General features: G+C 49.0%; 1 protein-coding gene and 1 pseudogene across 2 annotated transcripts in view; both read left to right on the forward strand.

The window, feature by feature from the left end:
* LOC139050826 (uncharacterized) overlaps positions 1–25448 on the forward strand; it is a 139230-nt gene that overhangs the window by 50243 nt on the left and 63539 nt on the right. For both annotated transcript variants that reach the window (XM_070527601.1, XM_070527602.1), the window contains exon 4: positions 16907–16958. In XM_070527601.1, coding sequence (XP_070383702.1) covers positions 16907–16958 — 52 coding nt within the window. The remainder of the gene's footprint in view (positions 1–16906; positions 16959–25448) is intronic.
* Positions 7654–13028, forward strand: LOC139050619 (uncharacterized; annotated as a pseudogene).

Raw genomic sequence — 25448 nt, forward strand, 5'->3', positions numbered from 1 at the left:
ACGGATAGGTCACAGCGATTGGTAAGGAATGCTGGGGTACCCTTGGTGTGGCTGACAAAGTATCCACTCTGAGGTAACCCACGTTGGCACTGTTTCTTCGAGAACTACAGCTGGATGACTTGCCGCATCTCGAGAAAATTGATGGTAAGTGAGCGCTGGTGGCCGTCACGGTTGGAGCGCCGCTTTGGCTGATGTGCATGGAAAGTACCACATCAGACGCGAAAGCCATGTTCCACGATGCTAAACTCGTCACCGATTTGGGCATAATGAGCGGCAGTGCATACGCACATACGCTGGCGCAGCCAGTCCTGAGGGCAGCGAAGGCTTATCTGAACTGTCCATTAACGAGATGGACGCCGAGATGGCCTCAGCGTAGAAAGAAGGCGAGGCACAGACGCCGCCATCGATGTTGTGTACAGACAATACAGCCCCCACGCGTCACCAAGGACTTGTCGCTCGTTGCTCTGCTCCGTGCCGCTGCAGCGAGAACAGCCAAATCCCTCCTCCTCGTTCTCGGTGACTGCAACGTCAGGCATCTGGACTGGGGTTATGCCAAGGCCGAAGGCCCCGGCACGAGGCTGTGGCAGCTCGCACACGACCTCCACCTCTCCCTGCTCACTGACCCCACGCAACCCACGCGCAGCGGCCACAGCGTGTGCCGCGACACCACTCGGGACCTCAGCTTTTGCCATTACGCGCAGGACGCGCTGGTCGAATACACATCAGTCCCTGGGCAGCGGCCACTACGTCCTCGCCATCCAAGCCTGTACTACCCCGTGCAAGCCGCACCCACACACGACCCGCTATACGGATTGAGATGTGTTCCGAGCCCGCCGGCTGCACTCTTCCGCCCCCGGCATCGAGGGCCTTTCGATGTGGACCGACCAGCTACTGGCGGACCTCGACGGGATCACCGCCTCAATCCCCACCACGGAGGACGATCCGGCACTTCACTCCCGCCTCGCCCACCTGTTAGCCGCTCGCACGGGCCTCACCAACCGTTGGCATAAGCAACGTCGCAACCGTCGCCTGCGCCGCCGTATCGCATACCTCGATCGCGAGATCGAGCATCACACAACTGTGCTCGCCCGCCAACAGTGGGAGCAGCTTTGCTCAGGGATCTCCGGTAAGTTCGGCCGCAAGCAATCCTGGCATCTCCTCCGCCACCACCTCGACCCTGCTTCCGCCAAATCAGTCGCTCGGCAACAATTACAACGTGTTGCCTGGGCCATCGTCGCTGATGGCAGACCTGGCCATCAAATACCTCCAGCTGCCATCCCCTGGCACCTCTTCTCCCCTTCTCGCGTCCTACTCCGGGGCCCCCAACCCCGAACTAGATGCCGATATCACGGAAGCTGAAGTCTACGCGGCGCTGCACAAGCTCCGCACCCCCTCCGCTCCCGGTCCAGATCGCATTCCCAACAAACGTCTCCGAAATCTTGATGCCCCTTCTGTCGTTGCCCTCACGTCGTTCCTGAATGAGTGATGGTGCTCCCGCAACCTCCCCCAGTCGTGGAAACACGCTCGTTTGGCTTTCATCCCGAAGCCGGCCAAGAAACTCACAATTGAGAACCTCCGGCCCATCTCACTCACCTCGTGCGTCGGCAAGCTCATGGAGCACGTCGTCCGAGCTCGCTTGCAAACGTACACAGACGCTCACCACCTCCTTCCCCACACCATGATTGGTTTGCGCCCCCGCCTCATCCCACAAGACGTCCTCTTGGAACTCCACCACGACCTTCTTGATCCGCCCACCTTCTCGGACACTAAAGCTCTCCTTAGCCTCGACCTTCACAAGGCGTTCGACAACGTCTCCCATTTGGCTATTCTTGCCGAACTCGCCATCACCAACACCGGCACTCGCACCTACCACTAGATTCGCTCCTTCCTCACGGCCCGCACGGCCGAAATCATCGTGGGAGATCTCTCGTCTACCACGTATGCGCTTGGATCTCATGGTACCTCTCAGGGCGCCGTCTTGTCACCTTTCCTTTTCAATCTCCCTCTTCGCTCACTACCCGACAAGCTCGACCGTATCGGCGAGCACCCGACCCGTATCCGACGGGCACATTGAGCAGACGTTGCAACGCGCAACTGACGTCGTTACAAGTCACGTGCACGCGGCCGGTCTCGCTTGCTCGCGGCCAAATTGGTCCTCCTCCTCATGCGGCCCCCGACCGGCGTCGTCACAAGACGCCTCCCCCCGCCATCATGATTCATGCCAATTCTACTCTCGTTCCCGTCGTCTCGCATCTCCGGGTGCTCGAGCTGATAGTACAGTCAAACCGCCATAATGCTCACACCATCGACCAGCTCTCGCTTTCGGTTCAGCAAACCACGCGCATGCTCGCTCGTGTCTGAGCGCGGCGCATGGGCATGTGCGAACACGATCTCCTCCGCCTAGTCGACGCTTTCGTCGTTTCCAGTATCACGTACGGCCTTCCTTATACTCGTCTTCTCAAATCGGATCGCGACAAGGTCGACGTCCTCATCCGCCGTGCATACAAGACTGCTCTCCGCCTTGCCCCCAACGCGTCCACGGCGCGTCTCCCCCGCCTGGGAGTCCACAACACGCTAGACGAACTGATCGAAGCTCACCGCTCAGGTGCAATGCGTTCATCGTTCGCCGACCGGTCGCTACATCCTCTCTTCCATGAGTCATGACACCACTTCTAACCCGCCAGACCTGGTCTCACTACCACATGCTCTTCGGGCAGCCTTTTCCATCCAGCCACTACACAAGGATATGCTCGCGGCACACCACGACGCCCGTCGCCAAGCCCGTGCGGCCATGCTTCACGTCAAGTACGCCGACCACCCGGCCATCGCCTACGTGGATGCGGCCCGATACGCCTCGCCCGGGGATGCTTTCGCAGTCGTCTCCGTATCGCCATCCTCGGCACCCTCGGCACCTTCGTGGCCGACAATCACGGCTGCCACCGTTTGAACGCCCTACGTCCTCGAGGCTGAGGAGGCGGCCATAGCTTTAGCCGCCACCTTGACCGACACCAGCGTCATACCCTCCGACTCCAAGCACGCCATCTTCAATTTCGCCTGAGGTTTCGTCTCGCCTACCGCCTTACGGCTCCTTCGCCCACTCCTACTGGAGGACGATCCGTGTCCATTGAACTGGCCTGGGTCCCCTCCCCCTCGGGTCACCCCGGCAACGAGTCGGCTCACCAGCGTGCTCGAGGATTGGTCGACCGAGCGGTGGGCCCCTCCGCGTCGGACGCCCCGGTGCCGGAGCCCCTGGTCACCTACCACGACATTACCCAACATTATCGCCGCCTCGAGCGGTACGCCTACCCACCCCCACATGGCAGTCTTCTCAGGCGGTCCCAGATCGCCTGGCGCCGCCTTCAGACCCGCACCTTTCCGTGCCCCCTAGTGTATTCGCACATCCACCCTGGTGTTATTGATCCACGCTGCTGCCTGTGCGGTGACGTTGCCTCCTTAAACCACATCCTCTGGGGCTGCCCGGAAGACCCCCCCGCCCGCCGACCTCGTCTCGCCACCCCTCACCGACGAACAATGGGAGGCCCTTCTCTCCAGCACCGACCGAGACATCCAAACACAGGTCTTGGCACGAGCTGAAGACTCCATCGTGAAGCACAACCTGGCAGCCTACGTATCTTAGCATCCCTTATCCCTTACCACTTCTAATAATAAAGTTGACACTCTCTCACTCTACCGACAAGGTGGACGCAGAAACAAGAGCTCCACCGTGCACAACTCAGCAAGGCTCTAATTACGACTCCGCGTTTATGCCATGCGATGTTAGTGGGAATTTGATTGATTTGCCTGTTCCGAGATACAGTGGATGGATGCCACGGAAGTCCGGGAAGACGAAGTCGCTAACGAAACCGCTATGCGCCATAGCGAAAAAAAAAACGTTGCCGCGATAGTAACGCCAGACGCAAGCAGCGGTCCATAGCTACCACCCAAAGCAACCATAACGTATAAGAAGAATAAAGCGAGCGACACCCAAAACGCAGCCAAATATATATGCAGATAAGTGCCAGACACACAAGACGAACACCTAATCGCACTACTGTGTTAGGTAGGGCGTGTGGGTGATGATGCGGAATCAGTTTCAGTGACAGCAGTGAGTAGTGCATCGATGAAGAGAAGTGACTCTGCAGAACACTTGGAGGGTAACCAACGTGCACGTAAAGGGATGTGTAGCTACGAAGACTGACGCTATACTACACTGTGGGACACGATTTTGGTGAATTTTACCGATTTCAAGCAATAGTAATTCAAATTAGGACAACCCTTCGTTCCGCCATGCTGAATGTTAGAAGTCTAGGGATGGAACCATGCCAATGTGCGTTGACTTGTATTTTGCTTTAGATTTATCTAGATTTTGTTGCGGTGAAAGAGACAACAGCAGAAACGGAAGAGAAGACAAACCAAATGCTGGCTCTTTTCCGAGATCAGTATGGCGTACGTGTAGGACACTGTTAGATGTCAGGAGGATGTGCTGTCTATTCGAGGGAATTTAGAAATTGTAGAAGTTCTATCTGTATGCGCAAGTAGTCAGTTGTTGGTTATGCACTTTTTTATCTTGGAGTAACTTTTAGGGGTGCTTTATGTATTTATGCACGAAATATTCAGGTGGACCACTTTGTTATTTGGAAAACTTATAAAGTATATCGGTTCCGATAAAACGTTAACCAGTCTAGGTAATTTGAACAATGTGTATACCACTGCCCACAAAGCTACTTGTGCTGCTCTGAGTGCACGAGTACCATGATATTGAACTTGGTGGCAAAGCATAATTTAGAAGATATTAACAGTACTATAACTGTCTCAGCGCCGATGTGCGGACGCACTGACGACGATGAAGCTGGCAAAGGCTCGAACGGAGCGAGCACTTGATCACTGTATAAATAAAGTAGTTGGTACTTGCATTTCAATGTGGCAACTGCGTTTCGTGATGCGCCACAGGGGTGACTCCGGATCACCAAACACAACGTTGGCGAAATTTCCACCGGACCGCTACCAAGCACGGACTAAACCAAGTCCCCACCTCCGACGATGAATTACAACTCATTGCGGCTGCTTCCGTTCTGGTCTGAAAATCCGGACGCATGTGGTTTTTGAAATAGAGGCGAGTTTCCAAGTATCTAACATAACTTCGCAATACGCAAGGTACGGCTACCAACTCTGCGTGATACTTTACCGCTGAAATGTTCGACACAATAGTAGAGCCACCAAGCCAGACACCGTACGACACGCCGATGATGGTCATCCTTGACCGCACAGCAATTTCTCAGTCGAAGCGGCAGAAACGGTTGCTATGATCAATGGATCTTGTTGATCGCCGTTCATCACCACTCCTCAGATAGATGCAAGCACTTCTCAGCACTCGGGTCGGATGTTTCGACGGCGGTATACTAAAGAAACTTTGTCCAGAGCCTACCACCTATGCTTCAGTGGGTCTTGGCATCAGCATCGGAGCTGAACCTGTTCGTGCTCGCCGATCTCGCCGATAAGGTATGCAAAAAAGCGCCTGCCCAGCTATTCGTAGCTGCTACATTGTGGGAGCCGCACACTTATTCCACGCTTATAGGGGCATTGCCCACGAACCTATTTTCCATTCCGCAACCTACTTCGCCATAGCCAGATGACATCGGCGAGATTCACGCCGACGTTCAGCGAGTCACAGGTATTGTGGCGAGCAACCTCATCACAAGGGACGACGATACCTTAGCGAGATATTAGCAGTGGCGGTTGGAGCTGTTCTCCTGAACAAACTCATCACCATTTGGTCGTTTTACATATCCCCGCATTACCAATTAAACAAACATGAATTCCAGTCCTTTAGAGATCAATTGCCAGAACCCTATGCTGTTCTTTGCAATTACAATGCACACAGCAGCTTGGGGGAAGACTCTCTTACCGATGCGCGAGGTCGTCTCGTTGAACATTTTGTTTTTTCGTCCGGTGCATGCCTACTGAATAAAAAGGAAACCACAATATTATTCGCTTGCAAACAGAACCTCTTCTTGAATTGATCTTAGCATTGTTTCCCCGTCTGTACTGCCTGAATCGAATGGGAAGTTACCAACAATTCTTACGGAAGTGACCACTTTCCCATGCTGCTAAGAACACCTAAAGAAAATGAATATCTACCACAGGCTCCTAAGTGGATGATTGATGCAGCCGACTGGGAGAAATTCGGAATTCTCGCTAGTATCTGATCGGATGACATGTCCTCATTAGGAATTGATGCTGCTGTTGAGTATTTTGCAACCTTCATAATAGATGCCGCATCTAAATGCATATCAGAAGTAAATGGCTTGGCATGCAAACGGCGTGTCCCGTGGTGGAACGACGATTATGGGATCGCTCGTAAAAAACAGAACAAAGTGTGGGGGTTGCTACGCGCCTCTTCCATTGCAGAGAACCTTATTACCTTAAAAAAAGTAAAGTCCCAAGGCAGGCGAACTCGCCGACAGGCCAGAAGAGAGTGTTGGCAGAAGTTTTTACCGGGCATCAACTCGTATACAGATGAGGCCAAAGTCAGAAACAAAGTTAATAGGATAAGAGGGCGAAAAACGTATTAACTCCCTTTGGTAAATACACAAGGCCATACAATGAAAGACCAGACAGACTCACTTGGGGAGCACTTTGAGTGCGTGTCGAGCTCAACCCACTATTCCCAAAACTTTTTTAAACGGAAAGAAATAGAAGAACGTGAGCCAATCATAAGTAAATCCAGACAGAATGAACTGTATAACCGGCCTTTTAGTATTGCCGAGTTGAGAGCTGCATTGAACCCATGCAAAAGCACTGCACCTGACAGAGTAATGTATGAGATAATCAGAAACTTGCATACTGACACACAAGTTTACTGCTCACACTGTTCAACAGTATTTAGGCTGCGGGATACATCCCAACCACATGGAAAGAAGCGATTGTGGTCCCTGTTCTTAAACAGGGTAAAGACGCTTCCTTGGCAGCAAGTTGCCGTCCGATAGCTCTTACAAGTTGTCTCTAAGCTTTTCGAAAAAACTGTTAGCCGCAGACTCATGCATTTCCTTGAACTCACCAATATGCTCGATCCCAATCAGTGTGGCTTCAGAGAAGGACGATCGACAACCGATCATCTTGTGCGCATTGAAGGAAATATCCGTGATGCATTTGTTCATAAACAGTTTTTCCTATCATATTCCTCGACATGGAGAAGGCGCATGACACAGCATGCCATTATGGGATCTTGCGAGACTTGTCGGGAATGGGCATCAGTGGAAATATGCTGAACACAATTGAAAACTCTTTGTCAAATCGTATCTTCCGCGTGAAAATCGCCAATGTATTATCGCGACCTTTTATACAAGAAACTGGTGTACCGTAGGGAGGAGTGCTCAGTTGCGCACTCTTTATCGTCAAGGTGAACACACTTCGTTCTTCACTGCCACCAGCCATTTTTCATTCTGTCTACGTAGACGATATATAAACAGGTTTCAAATCCTGCAACCTTACAGTGTGTGAAAGACAGATACAGCAGGGCCTAAGCAAGATATCCAAATGGGTAGACCAAAATGGATTTAAAATCTGTTGTGTCATCACCTCTTAGATAGAACCGGCAGTGGCACTCTTACGTCACTGAAGTCTTGAATTGTGTATCTTAGATAGAGGGCACGTGCTTGTGTGCGTGTGTCTGTGATGTCACTGATTAGTAGCACTGTATAGCTATATAAGACGGCCACGTAAGTACCTTGTGGTTCTTTTTCGTTGTATTGCGAGTGGCAATGAACATGTCTTCTTGCAAGTAGGCTGCTGCGTACTTGAAGACACAACAGTGGCGACGAGGATGAGATACTCATAGCGGATGATAACCAGGCCATGGCTGAAGCGCTGCTTGCGGCTCCAGCAGTTTGGGAACAGCAGGCGTCTAGGCAGACTACCACAGCATGGCTTCCTTCGGCCGCTTCAAGCCGTTCACGGAGGAGGGAGACGAAGACTTCGAATCTTATGTGGAACGCTTTGAACACTACATCCGTGCCACCCAGGTCAGCGACGACTTGAAAGTATCCGCTTTTGTGACGGCCATTGGAAAACAGACCTACCGCACGTTGAAGAATTTGTTGGCCCCAGTGAAGCCCGAAGACAAAACATGCGACGAACTGGTCAGGCCTCTCAAAGGGCACTATTCACCGAAGCCCTTAGTGATAGCGGAAAGGTTCCGGTTCAACCGTAGGTCGCAGCAAGAAAACGAACTAGTTGCTACGTTTGCATTAGAACTGAAAAGGTTGCCTGCATCCTGTGAGTTCGGGCAATTCCTGGATCACACTTTGCGGGATCGGTTCGTGGCCGGGCTGAGAAACGAAATAACAGAAGCTGAGCCCCTCAAGAAGAGTGCCCTGACGTTCAAAGCTGCTTATGACCTTGCCAAAAGCGGGGAACTCGCTCGCACCGAAACAAGGAAGATTCATACAGCGAGGTGAACTTGGTCCAGCAACCCCAACAAAGGAAACCCGAGGCCACTACATGGACAAGACGGGCAGCGAGCAAGCACACGGTGCGGCAAGCCGAATCAACTGACTGTTTCCGTTGCGGATCAACGCATACCGCCGCAACCTGCCCCTTTCGGAACTATCGATGCCCGGCCTGCAAAAAGGTGGGACACCTGGCAAGGGTCTGCAGAACGACGCCACGTTCGTTACGCGCCCTTGAAGAGAGCACTGGATTAGAAGGCTCCTGTGACTCGGACAATATAAGTGGTGAGGACGATATTTTGCTGAGGCATATTTTTTCATGTAACACTAATGACGGTAGCTACATTGTGAAAATTAGGGTGGCAGGTAGGAATGTCAAAGTGCAAGTTGACACAGGAGCATCTGTGTCTATCGTACCAGAAAAGTTGTACCGGCAATATTGGTCTGATTTACCTCTAGAAATTTGTAGTTTACGGCTAAGAATGTACGGAGGTGTCCCGCTGGCAATTGCAGGCAAGTTGACGGTGCGCGTAGAGCACAATGGCCAACCAGCGACTTTGCCTTTAATTGTAGTCCAAACACCACAAATGTGTGACACTTTGTTGTTGGGACGTCATTTGCTAGAGGCTTTGAAGTTGGGTTGGACGAGCGCGTGTAATATCGGTCTTGATAAATCAGCCGCTGTCATCGAAAAAATTTCGGAAGTGTTTGAGCCGGCACTAGGACTGATAGGTGGCGCATCGGTGAACTTAGTGCTAAAAGAGCTGTTTACCTGTACACCTGTTTTCTGTAAGCATCGACCTGTGCCATTTGCACTCAGGAACGCCGTAGCACAGGAATTGCATTCACTGGTGGTATCGGGAGTACTGGTGCCTGTAGAGCAAAGCGATTGGGCTGCGCCCCTAGTAGTCGTACACAAGGCTAACAACAAAGTTCGCATATGCAGAGACAACAAAGTCACTGTAAACCATTGTCTGAGAACCGATTATTACCCTTTGCCAACATTGGAAGATGTTTTTGTCACGCTGCACGGAGGCAAATGTTTACTGTTCTTGACCTTTCTACAGCGTACCAACTGTTGCAACTGCACCCTGATTCGCAACCTTTGGTCACTGTGAACACCCACTTAGGCCTTTTTCGATACACTCGTATGCCGTACGTAATAACAAGTGCTCCGTCTATTTTCCAAGCAGTGATGGATGACATGTTAAAGGGTTTACACAAAGTTTCATGTTATCTTGATGATGTGTTAATAGCAGGAGAAACAATGGAAGAATGCTATAACAAGGCCGAAGCTGTGCTGACACGGTTCAAGGAACGGGGTGTGAAATTGCGGAAGGAGAAATGCAAGTTTTTTGCGAAGGCGGTGACCTATTTGGGTCACGTGGTAGATGACAGAGGAATCCGTCCTTCAGAAGGCAAGGTTCGCGCTATCAAGGAAGCACCAACACCAAAAAAAAAGAACGAGCCTAGCGCCTACTTAGGCTTGTTAAATTTCTATAGGAAATTCGTGCCGAACATGTCAGCACAGCTTAAACTATTATGACTTGCTAGCTGAGAATGTTAAGTGGAACTGGGCGGCGTCCGCAGAAAAAGCCTTCAACGAATCCAAGGGCTGGCTGCTCAGTGCATCCGTACTCACCTACTATGACCCTTCCAAGGAGCTAGAGTTGGTTTGCGACGCGTCTTCGTACATGCCAGTTGACCCAAAATGTGGCACCCAAAGTTCCTGTAACGTCATGGGGAGTATCTAGGCGCCGGTGGGAGCGTGTGCACTCAGATTTTGCTCATCGTGACCAACATTGGTTTCTAGTGATAGTTGACTCCTATTCAAAGAGGGTTGAAGTGTTTGTCATGAAGTCAACTAGTAGTGAAAAGACAATAGAGAAGCTGTGCACAGTATTTGCCGCGTACGGGTTACCGGAAGAAGTGGTCACAGACAATGGCCCGCAGTTTACGTCAGCACTTTTCGAGACGTTCATGAGACGGAATGGCATTCGGCACACTAAATCGCCTCGTTATCACCCAGCATCGAATGGAAGCGCGGAACATTTTGTACAGACATTAAAAGAAATCTTCTTAAGCAGGTCATGGACGAACAAAGGAACGTGGACGTACTATAGGAACACGCCAACAGGGGTCACTGAAGACACACCAGCCCAGCTATTCTTATCGTGGAAACCTAGGACAAGGTTGAGCCTTCTCCATCCAGACATCGAGCAAAGGATGAAAGAAAAACTTAAGCGAACAAATCAGTCGGCAAATCAGCGATGAGGTGCGTGGAGGGACTTCGAGGAAGGAGAAGGCGTCCTTGTACAGGGTCTACGACCCGCGTAAGGGGAGTGGCCGAGCGGCAAGGTAAATAAACGTCTGAGTTAAAGCACTTATGTGGTCGGGATAGGGAACGAAGAGAGGTACGTTCATGTTGATAATCTGCGAGTGCGAACATTTCAGGACTGCTTCCCGCAATCGGTCCATGCAACATCTCCAAACACGCCAGCATGTAGCCAAGACATTGTGTCTCGCACGTCTCAAGCTGCACACCCTGTAAACGATGGCGGAGCGCGAGAGACGGTTCAGGCGCCGTTTCCAAACACCGAACCGCCAGCATGTAGCCAAGACATTGTCTCTCGCAGGTCTCTAGGTGCACACCCTGTAAACGACGAAGGTGCGCAACAGACACCTGACACCGATCAAGCAGGTGAGAAGGCAGTAGCTACCGACAAACAGGCCACCCCTCCGGACCCATCGTCTGCAGGCGGGGAGTCCAGCGGTGGCGCATCGCCATCTTCCCAACAAGAGCTTCGACGCAGCACCAGGCAAAGACGACCGCCTGACCGCTACTAAGAACACTTCAGGGGGGGAAGGGAGTGTTGTGTCATCACCTCTTAGATAGAACCGGCAGTGCCACTCTGACGTCACTGAAGTCTTGAATTGTGTATCTTAGATAGAGCGCACGTGCTTGTGTGTGTGTGTATGTGATGTCACTGATTTGTGGCACTGTGTGGCTATATAAGACGGGCTCGTAAGTACCTTGTGGTTCTTTTCCGTTGCCTAACATGAACACATGTTTATTGCCTAAGTGGCAATAAACATGTGTTCTTGCAAGTAGGCTGCTGCGTACTTGAAGACACAACAAAATCAACTCCCACAAAAGTTCTTGTGTTCAAGAAATAGTGGTCTTCTCCCAGATCCTTGTGTAAAACTGCACGGACAACAAATACTTGTGAACAATGAACACAAATTCCTAGCGTTTATCCTTGACTCTCGGCTTACTTCCAACTCACACATAAAATGTCTTAAGGCAAAATGTCTAAACACTGTTCATTTACTTAAATCCTATCCCACACAGCATGGGGTAGCGACAGGAAGTGTTTACTGAATATTTACAGGGGCCTAGTTAGATCCCGATTAGATTATGGTGCCGCAATATATCACTCTGCTGCACCGAGCGCGTTAACGATGTTAGACCCCGTTCATCATCTGGGTATCCGCCTGGCCACTGGCGCATGTAGAACGAGCCCGGTCGAAAGTCTATATGCAGAGTCAGACGAGTGGTAACTACATTTGCAGAGAACGTACATCAGCTTTACCTATTCTCTCAATGTGCGCTCCAATAAAGAACATCCGTGCTTCAACACTGTTAACGACATGACGTGTGAAACAATTTTTCATAATAAACCCTCTATGAGTCTTCCTTTATCACTACGTGCAAGAGAACTTAGCACGGAAATGGATATCCCAGTTCTCGAACATCGCTTAATGCCTCCAGTTAAGCTATTACCGCCCTGGGGGCGGCAGGTGAAAGACTGACGTATCCTTTGTAGAGGTCACAAAGCACGCACCTGGCCTCGAAATCACTATGCATTTCCGTGAACTTCAATCGAGGTACAGCTGCTCCGAATTCTACACAGACGCGTCAAAATCGCATGCTGGTGTATCTTATGCTGCTGTTGGTCGCTCTCTTTCTAAATCTGACTTATTGAACTCGCTAAAAAGTACGTTCACTGCAGAAGCCTATGCAGTGCTGTCTGCACTGAAATATATACAGAAATTAAAACTCGACAGAGCAATTGTATACAGACTCGCTAAATCTCGTAAAAGCAATAATTTCATGACGAAAGCATAAAAATCCTGTTTCAATGAATTTTACTCCTCTTATGCAGTACTTATCTATCGCATATACATGTAGTAATATGCAGGGTACCTGCCCATATAGGAATCGAGGGTGATGTAGTGGCTGATAAAATGGTGACATCACTCACATCACTAAACACTATTCCTACAGCTGCTGTCCCTGTCACAGATCTGAAGCCTTTCTTGCGCAAGAAACTGCGACAACACTGGCAACGCATTTGGAACGCAGACATAAATAATAAACTGCACATTATAAAGCCACAGTTAGGTTTTTGGCCTTCCCCAACAAAATCACGGCGAACATTCTGCCGCCTCAGAATAGGGCACACATTTGGTACTGACAATTTTCTGCTTACTGGGAATGAACCGCCAACATGTGATCAGTGTGGCGAGAGGCTGACCGTCCTCAACGTCCTCTTGGTGTGTCGCAAAGCTGAATCTGAAATAAAGAAACATTTTCCTCTTGCATATCGTTATTGCGTAGCTCTTCACCCAGCTATGTTTCTTGGTAAAGAAGCATTTTTCAACACCAAAGTAGTCCTCAATTTTTTAAATGAGGTTGTCCTACATGTTATAAGCCCAGTAAATTCGTAACGCATCCTCTTTCCAGAGGATGCCGCTGTGATAGTTGTTTTTTATAGCACATGTCTCCAGGCCCTTGTGTCTCAAGGGCTCTAACGAGGCCATGGTGCTCTAGTGAAATTTAGAAACATAAACATTTTTTATATCGTATCATTATTTTGTAATGCACCTAATGCTCATAGTACACGTCATTTCTCATCGCCATAATCTTAGTACACGTACATTTTACGCACTTTAGAGTAACTATATTTTAGGCCCCTTCACAGCCACGTGATATAAACTTCATAGAACCCATAACTCCACTGCGAAATCACTAACACTTGGCCTCGGCGGCCGCATTTCGATGAGGGCGAAATGCGAAAACACCCGTGTGCTTAGATTTAGGTGCACGTTAAAGAACCCCGGGTGGTCAAAATTTCCGGAGTCCTCCACTACGGCGTGCCTCATAATCAGAAAGTGGTTTTGGCACGTAAAACCCCAAATATTATCAATAAATCACTAACACTTGCGTGTCCCTCTTTGGCCATACCTGGCCCTTGCGCCAATAAAAACCACACATTCGTTCAATCAAGGGGGAGAGTACGGAGCCCAGCGGCGTGCACGCACCACCCATTCGGACCGCCCGCGGCGGTGCCCCATCGATGTTGACCGTCGCCTCGCGCCCATTCAGGAAGCTGCTGACATGTCGGCGGATCCTCGCCCCGTGATTGAGTGGGGTGATGTTGTCCAATATGGCCATGTGCTTCAGTGTCAAAGTCGCTCTTGGGGTCTAGCCTGAGCAGGGCGCGCACGTGCGTGCTCCGAGCGTTTACGACGTGTTCATTGATCTGCTGCATGTCGTCCTGCGTAGAAAGTTCCTTCCGGAAACTGGTGATGTGGGTGCGGAAGGCGTGCTTGTTCTCGAAGAGCGTCGTCACCTTGTCGAGGGAGGCACGCTCCATCACTGTCCCGACGCAGGATATGGGGCAGATCGGCCTGATGTTTCGGTCCTCTGGCTGTTTTCCCGGCTTTGGATTGAGTATAATGTCCGCGGTTTTGCACTCTTGCTCAAATTGGCCCTCCTTCCAGCATGCGTTGATGTACTCGCAGAGCTTCTCGATAGCGTCCTCGTTCAGGTTCCTCAGGATTTTTGGTTATCCTCTCAGGGCCGGGCGCCGATTTTGTCCTCAATAGCTGGAGGAACACTTTAAATTCCTGCACGGGAAAGTTCGCGCCCAGCTTCTCGTTGGCAGCCCAGCGTTCCTCTAGGTGAGTGCACGATCTCTTCCGCGAAGACCTCCGGGTCGTCGTTGTACTTGTGTTGCAGCTTGGCCATCTCTGTACGGCTCGCGGTTCTGGTGCTTGCCGGGTCGAGCAGGTGCCTGAGAATCTTCCAGGTGCGTCCCGCGCTCATGTTCCCATTCATAGAGTCGCACAGCTCCTGCCATTTTCGCTCGCACAGGCGGGCGCAATGCGTCTCGATCTCCCGGTTGATTTCGGCGATCTTCCTGCGTATCTTCCTGTTGAGTTTTTGCTTACTCGCTCTCTGTTGCATGGATTTCCTGGCCGCAACGAGATGTGCCAGCTGGATGTTCACTCTGGACGGTTGGGGAACGCCATCGTCTCCGGCTCCGCGGGATCTGTCTTCACCTTCTATGGGGGGTTCTTGTTGCCAGTCCGTACATTCGATCTCATCGGTAGCTTTCTCTACGTCCGCGAGCAGTTCTCTGCACCATTCGCCAATGTCTTCAATCGGGCCCTCCTTCTTGTCTCGTTGTCTATTTTTCCGAAATCTGTCGCAGTCCACGATTCTGGCCTTTCGGCAGACATCCACCTTGCTTTCAACTTCTCCCATGGTCACGCACAGGGTCCTGTGGTCACTCCCCACGTCCTCGAGAGTGCACCTTTTCGCGTACCCTTCTCACAGCTTATACAAGGCGGATCCCAATAGGTCACGAAGCTTCGGGCGAAAAGCGGTTCAGAACAAATTGTCACCGACATCAGCAAGGGTGGTTATGGCAGCAGCGATTGAAGCGCGACAAAGTTTGGAGGGAACAAACATTGGGAAAGGAAAGAGCGTGGTTTAATTAAAGGGAGACACGTATAGATTCAATCAATGAAAATAAAATTATTGGTCAATTTTGCATATGCATGACGAGTAAAGAAATAACTGGACCATTTTGTTTTGTTATTCTGAATAACTACATTTTTTCATGGGCCAACGCCGCTATCACTTGCAATGCAACGCAGATCTTGGAGTGTGCAGAAAGGCGCGCTCGTAAAGTACCCTGCTACAATACACCCTCCCCCTCCCTCCTCCTCTAACACTTTGTGCTGTTTGGTTGTCGACGTTTGCCTGAATTTGGTGACGCGGGTAGCTTCATCGTTTCTTAACCTGTTCAGTAAAAGTAGTGCTAGCAGTAGTGCTGCTAGCAATGTGCTAGCAGCTAGCACATTGCAGCGCATGAAGCAGCACACGGTGCACCGCTCCAAGCCTCTTCGCAAGCCAGTTCAAAGCTGTCCGCTGGTTTCCGAGTCGTTGTGCTTCTGCATTTCTCTGTACCATTTCTCAACCAGAACAAAAATAGAACGTGCTGAACCTGAACCCAACCAGTATGCTTTTCAGTTCAATATCCATGGGGTATATATATATATATATTTATATATATATATATATATATATATATATTGCCTGTGATTCCAATTCCATAACTTTATGAATTTTTCAACTGAGCCTGGTACCGTGAAAAACTGTTTCTGGTTCAACGATACTTGCAGGAATCCCGATGCTTAGATAACTCTGCGATGTGGATAAAAACATGGATTGATAACATAAAAAATCTCCGTTCAAGCGATCCTGTTAGCATTCATGGTATACTGACTTGTGCAGCTTTGGAAATATGACGTCATGATCCGCCCAGCTCAAGCTACGATGGACTTTAATGTTTAGCAGAATACGATGATATGAATTTTTATTGTGATTGCCTTTTGCTAACTTAAAATGCCCAAAAATGAATCAACAAATGTATAATATACATTTGGGCCAGCAGAGGTTAAAAATGAAGAGCAAATAATGGAGACAGGGTTTCCTGTAGAGAGAAATGTTGCACACATCTTAATAAATAAATACATATATATATATATATATATATATATATATATATATAGAGAGAGAGAGAGAGAGAGAGATACGCAGGAAAGAGACGTCGAAGTTTTTGGAAGACTTCCTTTACTTAACGTTTTCGGCTGGTGGACCAGCCTTCGTCAGAGTACAGTACAGTATATATATATATACACACCCACACACATGCACCCATATTGCTGTGTTGAAAAATTGGCTTAATTGCTTCATCGACAATGTGCATTTTTATGTGGCACACATAGCTTATTGCATGAACCAACTTCTTAATGTTTAATGGTCAAGGGTGAGTGGTTATGTTAACGGTAATGATTATTTATTGACACCCGCCTTGGTTGCTCGGTGGCTATGGTGTTGGGCTAGCTGAGCACGAGGTCGCGGGATCGAATCCCGGCCACGGCGGCCGCATTTCGATGGGGGCGAAATGCGAAAACACAAATGTGCTTAGATTTAGGTACACGTTAAAGAACCCCAGGTGGCCGAAATCTCCGGAGTCCTCCACTACGGCGTGCCTCATAATCAGAAAGTGGTTTTGGCACTTAAAGCCCCACAATGTTTTATTATATATTGCCGTTTTTATTTATGATCACCGTCCTATACAAATGACTGTTGTTCTCTTCAGGGTTACATAGACAAGACCATGGTACATGAAGGATCTGTAGAGAAAATCCCGGGTAAGTACTCTTTCTTACAAACAACAACTTTAGTCTAGAAACTGCAGAAGAATATTAGCACAATTGCAAGTAAGTATTCCTTTCTATAAAAAGCACATTTGGGTAACAAACTGCCACACAATATGGGGCAGAACGTAAGAACGGGAATGCCTGCAGGCCATATACCCTACGTTCTCGTTGCAATAATTTGTATGCAACGTGCAAGATATATTTGCGGTGGAGAACCTTCGAGGGCATTCGGTACAGCAGTTAAACGATGCGTTGGGTATCTTACAACAAAGCTTGTTGATGAACGATTTGATGCTTAGTTTGCATGGCGTAGCCAGCGCAAGCAATACGAACACGAACGACAACCCCGCTTTTTTGTTCATCTGTGTGCTTTCGTTTGCGTCCCTATTCTTTGCGCTGGCGTTACCATATACTGTATTGACCACTTCACTGCATTCCGTTCGTTCTCTTTCTGCATTAGTTAGAGGGAAGTTTCTGATAAGTAATATCTTTAGACGTGCTATGAAAATCGATGAGGTGCTAAACCGAGGAAGCTAACTTTATTTCAAATATTTAAAAGCTTCACTTTCCCCACCATTGTGTGCAGATGTCCATCTTCTGTTTCAGCTTTCTTCCGCGACTAGAGACGCCCAACCTGACATTACTTAGGCGCCATTCTATAATATTTATGTGCACATTGCTGTCTCTCACATTTGCAATATATCACCTAGTCCTTATTTTCTGAACGTTCTAGAGGGTTCATTGTTGGCATTAATCCGCAAGTCAGATTTGCTGTTCTCGTAGGATTGCATGGTGGTTTGTGCTATGGACCTTATTCGCTAATGGCTGATATTCGGATGCTGGAAATTTGAGATCAGGCATTCTACAAATCTAGATTACAATAGTAATGTCTAGGCTTTATTGTGAATATTACATACTGTCTCCATAGTGCGTTTATTTGGCCACTTTCCTTCTATATATCGTGCGCTCCAAGTCAAGGATTTGCTCCTCTACTTCGCGCATATACGCTTGTTTTCGTGCTATGATTCCAAATTGTAGCCAAACGGCACAACCTCCTGGTCACATCGCTTCCCTTCGTTTCAGTGTGCAAGGCAGATTACCGAAGCCCATTTAGGGAGAGCAAGAGTTATGTTCCTTTCTCTTTTCCTTCTGCTAGCTTCCGTATTATTTAGAAAGCAATATTTTTGAAGTTCGAAGTCGGCGGCCCTCGACTACTCACGTGCGAGGCAACAGCTCAGATGGAATAGCCGTTGTCTCATAAAGAGCTGCTTCATTCAAACGCCAGAGTCCGTGTCCAAGGTCGAACCTACGCTCCTCACTCAACCACAGCGTGGTGGTAAAACCCTCGGTGACCTAACCAGTCGCTCACCAGCCAATCACACATGAGTATTCACAACATTACCAGCAATAGCACCAAAGCTTTCGTGAAGAAGGCAGCATAGCTCAAAACAATGACAACACGCAAGGGGATATGTTCTTTTAAAGACACGTCATTACACTCTTCCCTACATTTGACACCGAGTCTTCGCCTTGACGTCCTCCGGCACCGGAGGCCAGGCTCGAGCTCGCACTTGTGGCAATAAACTGTCCGCATGGTTCACTTTTGTCTAGGCACAAGCACACGTGTTGAACACACAGCACGCCTGTTGCTGTTTCCAAAAAGCTACGTCTATTTGCGATATGGCTGACTGACAAGAACTGCCGAGGAAGCGCTAGAAAAACTTGGACACTCCATGCTGCTGTGGGCCGGGTGGCTTGAATGCCCCGAACACAGAAACTGCCCACAGTCAAGTTTTCTGTGCAACCTCGTCCAGTCAGTTAACATGTTTTACGAAACAAAACAATTACCGTCACTGGGAAAGTAAAAAGTATTAGACGTTTAGTGACACACACGAGTTCCTTGTTAACAGCGCTGCGGACAATTCATCGTGGTCAATTTATATCCGTATCACGTGACGTGGGGAGCGAAAATAAACTTTGGGCAGGGTACCGTAGGTCCTATTGGGTGTTTTCTGTTGCACGTATATGCAAAGAATGAAGCAGCAGCCTCGTGGTCACGCTCTTTTCCTTTCCGATGATTGAAGCGTTGTACCCGTTTATCGTGTGATTCGACTTGTGCACGTGTTCCGCCACTGCGTTCGACACACGACAATATTTCTCGACATCGAGTTCACGTTTTTTTCAATCGCCTTGCGAAATTTCTACTTTCGATCATCTAGCAAGAAGCTCACGGTAGCGATCGCATACAATAGCCCCCATTGGTCGCAACCGAATAAATGTTCATAAACAGATCTGCGTTTTCTCAAGGCGAGCGGAAAAAGCGCGCGGATGCCAAACAGCAGTACTGCAAGCGGGTCACCGTCTGCCACGTTGCCCCTCTTCCGTGCATACGCCTCACCGCGCGGCGGCGACGCCCGTAAAGAGGCGACAGTAGCGGCCGCTAATGTCAACGAGGCATCTGGGATTCCCGGGGGCGCCTCGCGGTAGTGTGTGGCTGGCGCCCCACGTTTTCATCTTCTGCTTACGCTAGTCTCACCGTAGGTTTCCCAATCATGTCGCACCGTCCTCCAGCGAGGATTCGGCTTTGGCAACTCTTGCACAGCGCCGCTAGGGCATCTTCCACGCATACATATCGCCCGCATCCTGCATTTAAAAGGGGCAAACGCGAATGGACCATTATACGGAAATTGGCCCATTGAGCAGATAGAGAAGTTATCGAGCACTTTGCAGCATTCACATAAACTGGGCGATTCTGTTCATAAAGCTTCGTAACAAATCTGGGAAGCCCCTAGGTTTCCTGGACAATCTTCATTGGGAAACATTTCAGCTTAGCTCGTCGAAACACCATTGCGGCCGCTGGCAAATTATCGTGTTTGGCCACCTCGTGCAAGGTAACGGCGTGCAACCAGACCCGTAGCGAATCTACGCCATAAGAACATCCCTGTTCCCCGCCCTGCTAATTATATTTGTAGCTTCCTCGGAATAGAGTATTGCTTGTATTTTGTGAAATATTTTGCCGTCAACGCGAATCTGCTTACGGGGCTTTTCAGAAAATGTATCCGTTTTTGAAGGCGCATCCAAGAACCTCCCTGGTTCTTACATATCATGAACCTGCTAACCAGCCCTCTGATTTTCCTACATCGACCACACTGTACCTGCCAAACCTGGAACTAAAGAAATAAGCCACGTAGTCGGCGCTGTATTACACCAGCGCTAGCATGGTCATGATATTGTCATCGCTTACATCAGCTGGAAAATATCGATCGCGAAGCACAATTACGCCACCACAGAGCCCAACTTATGGCTTTTGTGTGGGCGTTTGTGAAATTCCTAGTCTATTTATACAGCAGGCCGATTCTTATATTGCCGCCCACCGCGCGCTCTGCTGGCGGTCCTCATTCAAAAAGATATTCCTTAATATTGATAATTTCCCTCAATATTGCTATTCGGCTCTTTATGAATCTGGCCGCCTACATCGTGATGAATATTGCGCTTCCCGCTATTCGGTCGACTACCGTAACGATGCTGATGTGCACACCATCCAGCCCTTGTCTGACTTGGCTTGCATTGGTGAGGAACCGAACCGATACTCCCTGCGAGCGATCATCGAAAGTGCGATATATTTTGCCTGACATGCTTCCACTCGTCAATTCGCGTTCCAGGATGGCATCTTGTACCACTGCTATTTCCACCATGACCAACCTGACACTCTTATTTTCGTCGCTAAAGATTTACGCCGGAGCATTCTCCATGATGCACCAGTGCCGGTTAACTCGATGTATCTGCTACCTACGAATGTCTCCGCGGTCGTTTCGTTTAGCCACGCCTTGCAAGCTGATCTATTGTGGCAGCTCGCCAGTCATGTCAACATCATCAAACGCACCCGCCGCTATCTGCTGGTTCCATTCGCTCGCCTTCCCTACAGAACCGTTTTTCTTGCGCTATGCTGAACTTGCTAGGGCCTCTTCCCACATTTATTTGAGGAAATAAACTAGCAGCCGTGGCTAATCATTAAGCTATGCGATCACTCGATCCCTGCTGACCAGTTCTGCAAGTCAGGTTGCGTTGTTTCTACTATCTGATGTTACCTTACTTCACAATTGCTTAATGACCACGGCTGTAACTCTTTGTCCGAAGTTATTGTCCACATTTTAAATATTGCTCTACTCAACCTGAAATAACCAATTTTATCATTCCCATAGGAATGACCACACGGAGCGCTTGAACCCCACTTTCACATGTATGCTGGCTATGTATGTTCTGGCAGATAAACGGATGGCGACGAGGTTATAAGAGGTTTATACTAGTTGGTACTGGTAGAGCATCGCACGCGAAATGTGAAGGTTGTGGGTTCAGTTCCCACCTGCCGCAAGTTGTTTTTTTCAACCAGTTTAATTTCCATTAATTTATGGTTTCTGTATATCATTTATTAAGCACAAGTAATTTCCCCTATATTGTCCTTGGTGTCAGTGTTTGTAGGCTTCTTATGATATGACTAGTAAAAATCGGGACCCTCGGTTAACCCCCTCTCTTCTCGTTGAAGTAAAAACGTAGCTTACATCCCACGATGCGGGAAGCTTTCTTCCCAGTGAGGCCTTCCCAGTTCAAGCCGCAGCAGCCCCATTTCAACGACATCTTCATGATAGTTAGAATTACCATATTTAAGTATGGTCACTCTAGCCATCATAAATAACTAATTAGTCATTCTAGTACGGGTGAACTTGAGTTTTCAGAGGCTAGTTGGAAATGGTTCTGATTTTTAGGTAAGGCGCCTGCAAACGCAACTTCGCACGCATAGTATATTTGATAAATTGCCTAAGGACGTTTCTGGCAAATTTACCGAATGACCCCTACACGCTACTTATACGTATGTGCTACGTGCAAATGGTCTTTTTTCTTGTGTATTTCGTGTATATACCGCTTGACCGCACGCTCCATGTCAGTTGCAAATGAAATTAATTTGTACTGCACGAATGTGTGTTCTAGTCGCAGTTTCTAAAATATTAAAGTTATATTAAATATTAAATGCTCCGATTTTGGCGCTTTATCTGGCCCACAACGCACTGCCGAGTCATGTAGTAGGCAAACATGAGAGATTAAGACTGCAGATTAAGCAGGTAACTTTGGTCTTACAAAAGGAATCGAGCAGCCAAATATTGGTGTACCTGGTAGTTACAGCCAATTTCCATCCGGCGAGGACACGTTTGGTTCAGCGCAAATTCCAAATATCAAGGAGCAACACTTAGCTTTGTAATCGTGGAATGGAAAGTATCGCACAGCAGCTGGACTTTGCAAGGAAACGATAGGACCAACATCTATAACATCGATACGGCACATCGATAGGCACATCTTTTCACGCATTGTTCATGTCTAAAATCTGGATGCGAGATGTCAGGTGATTCACCAGTAATGTTATGTCTTCGGCAGTTTTACTTCAAGACTCATATTATAGTCTCAGGTGACACAACGTTGTTTTGTTCCATTAAAATAAATACCTTAAGTAGTATTCCTAAGAATATAACACATGATCTGCCTCGGAAAGCATTTTAGGAAGCGCTATCATCATTTGCCAAGAAATGGCCAAAAAACCTGCGCGACACGCGGCCCGATAAAGAAAAGCAGCCTCTGCAGAAAAGGCTGCTTCTCATATATATGCAAGTTCGCATTACGCAAACGTCAGCATTCTCCGCAAGACATGCCTTTACTGAAGTAAGAAGTTTTTGCTGTGGTACATATTAAAATATTGTTACACACGAGGTGTTTTAATGCAGAACCAGATGAATCTGGGTGATAGGCGCGGTTGTTGAAGAGCGGTCTCGCGGCAGCTTGGCTCACGTCGTTCTCTTCTTTCTTTCATCTGGTTGTTTGCGCGGCAGGCGTGGTTCATGACAGCTTGTGACATTTCCCCGCTGGCAGACGAAGCCCGCCGGGCGAGTCAGTCATCTCGCGGATTGTAACGCCTCAGACGCGCGACGTGTGTCACTTCAGCCTTGGCCGAGCGTCGTCCACTGCTCGTGAGACGCGCAATGCGGTAGTTTACATCGCTGAGGCGCTCCAGAATAACGTAAGGGCCGACGTAGTGGGCGAGAAACTTCTGGCACAAGCCACGCTTCCGCAACGGCGTCCAGAGCCACACAAGGTCACCAGGATCGAAGTAAACGTGGCGGTGACGCCCGTCATAGCGTATCTTGGACCGGTCCTGCGATGCTATGGTGCGTAGCCTAGCGAGGCGTCGCGCTTCTTCTGCTCGACATAGGAGCTCATCAATTGATTCGTTGTCATGAGCGAAGTAGGGAAATATTGTGTCGAGGGTGTAGCGCGGCGGATGAGCATACAGAAGGAAAAATGGTGAGTAACCAGTGGTCTCGTGTCTCGCGGTATTGAAGGCATAGGTAATGAAAGGCAAGATACTGTCCCAATTCTTGTGTGCTGAATCGACGTACATGGACAGCATGTTGGCAAGCGTTCTGTTTGTGCGTTCGACCAGAACATTAGTTTGTGGATGGTAGGGCGTAGAATGGCGGAAGCTACATGAACACAGACGAAGGGTTTCTTCAACCACGTCCGCGGTAAACTGTCGCCCACGATCGCTGATTACTATGCGAGGAGGTCCATGTCGGAGTATAATGTTAGCCAGCAAGAAGATAGAAACTTCTGTAGCTGTGGCCGATGGCAATGCGGCGGTCTCACAATAGCGGGTAAGGTGATCTACGCAAACGATAACCCAACGATTACCCTTGGAGGATCGCGGGAAAGGGCCCAGAAGATCTATACCAACTTGCTAAAAGGGGACGCTAGAAGGGGGAACTGGTTGAAGCAGGCCATGTGGCGCTTGTGGCGGACGCTTGTAGCGCTGGCATGTAGAGCAGCTGGCGACGTACCGTTCGATATCTTTCCGCATCTTAGGCCAGTAAAAACGTTCTTGAGCCCGGTAGAGTGTCCGTGTGGAACCAAGATGACCGGAAGTTGGGTCATCGTGCATGGCGTGTAATACTTGGTGGCGAAGGTTCGTGGGGACAACTAAAAGGTAGCGTGCACCGGTGGTCGAGTAGCTCTTCTTATACAGCGCGCCACCATCCCGTAGGCGAAAGCGACTGCCCGCAGGTGACTCCTGTGCTGCCGCGAAGAGCGGGTGTAAGCTCTCGTCCTTGTGCTGCTCGGATATGACGGTACCCATATCCGGAAATTCCGGGGACACAAAAGCGATGTACTCATCAAAATTGTCCGCATCACATTCAGTTGTTTCAAGTGGCATCCGAGAGAGACAATCAGCGTCAGCATGCCGCCGACCACTTTTGTAGCAAATAACGAAATCGTATTCCTGTAGACGGAGGGCCCAGCGCGCTAGTCGTCCTGAGGGATCCCGCAGATTCACAAGCCAGCATAGCGAATGATGATCTGTTACGACAGTGAAGGGGTGCCCATAGAGATACGAACGAAACCGTTGCACGACGAAGATGACCGCCAGACACTCTTGTTCGGTGACTGTGTAGTTGCGCTCGGAGCGGCTCAAGGACCGGCTAGCGTAAGAGATCACGTGTTCTCGGTCGCCAACACGCTGAACTAGCACAGCACCGATGCCTACGCCACTGGCATCGGTGTGAATCTCAGTTGGTGATGAAGGATCAAAGTGGCGAAGAATTGGTTGGGATGTCAACAGGAACTTGAGCTGGCGAAATGATGAGTCGCAATCTGCAGTCCATTCAAAGGGAACGCCTTTTTGGAGAAGGCGTGTAAGGGGATGAGCCATGTCAGGAAACCGGGGAATGAAGCGGCGAAAATAGGAGCACAAGCCCAAGAAACTTCTTAACTGCTTGACAGAGTTGGGTACTCTAAATGCTTCTACGGCCGCAGTCTTTTGCGGATCTGGTCGGATGCCTTCTTTAGCGACCAGATGGCCTAGCACAAGAGTTTGCCGTTCCCCAAAACGGCATTTTTTTGAATTGAGCACAAGATCCGCTTTCTCCAAGCAGTTCAAGACCAAATCCAAACGTTTGTTGTGCTCACTAAACGTTCGCCCGAAGATCACAACATCGTCTAAGTAGCACATGCAAACTTCCCATTTTAGGCCGCGTAATATCGTGTCCATGAACCTTTCGAACGTTGCGGGCGCGTTACACAACCCGAAAGGCATCACGTTAAACTCGAATAGTCCGTCGGGTGTTACAAATGCTGTCTTTTCTCTGTCGTCCTTGTGTATAGGAATTTGCCAGTAACCTGACCGTAAATCGATTGAGGAAAAGTAAGATGCCGCAAAGAGACAGTCGATGGCGTCATCAATTCGGGGGAGCGGATATACATCTTTCTTAGTAACGGCGTTTAGGCGACGGTAATCAACACAGAACCGCCACGTACCGTCTTTCTTCTTCACCAATATTACGGGGGCTGCCCAAGGACTAGATGATTCTCGAATGACGCCTTTGCATAGCATTTCTTGGACCTGATCACTGATTATCTTGCGTTCTGATGGGGATACACGAT

Source organism: Dermacentor albipictus, chromosome 10 (genome assembly GCF_038994185.2).
Source record: "Dermacentor albipictus isolate Rhodes 1998 colony chromosome 10, USDA_Dalb.pri_finalv2, whole genome shotgun sequence".
Taxonomy (NCBI): domain Eukaryota; kingdom Metazoa; phylum Arthropoda; class Arachnida; order Ixodida; family Ixodidae; genus Dermacentor; species Dermacentor albipictus.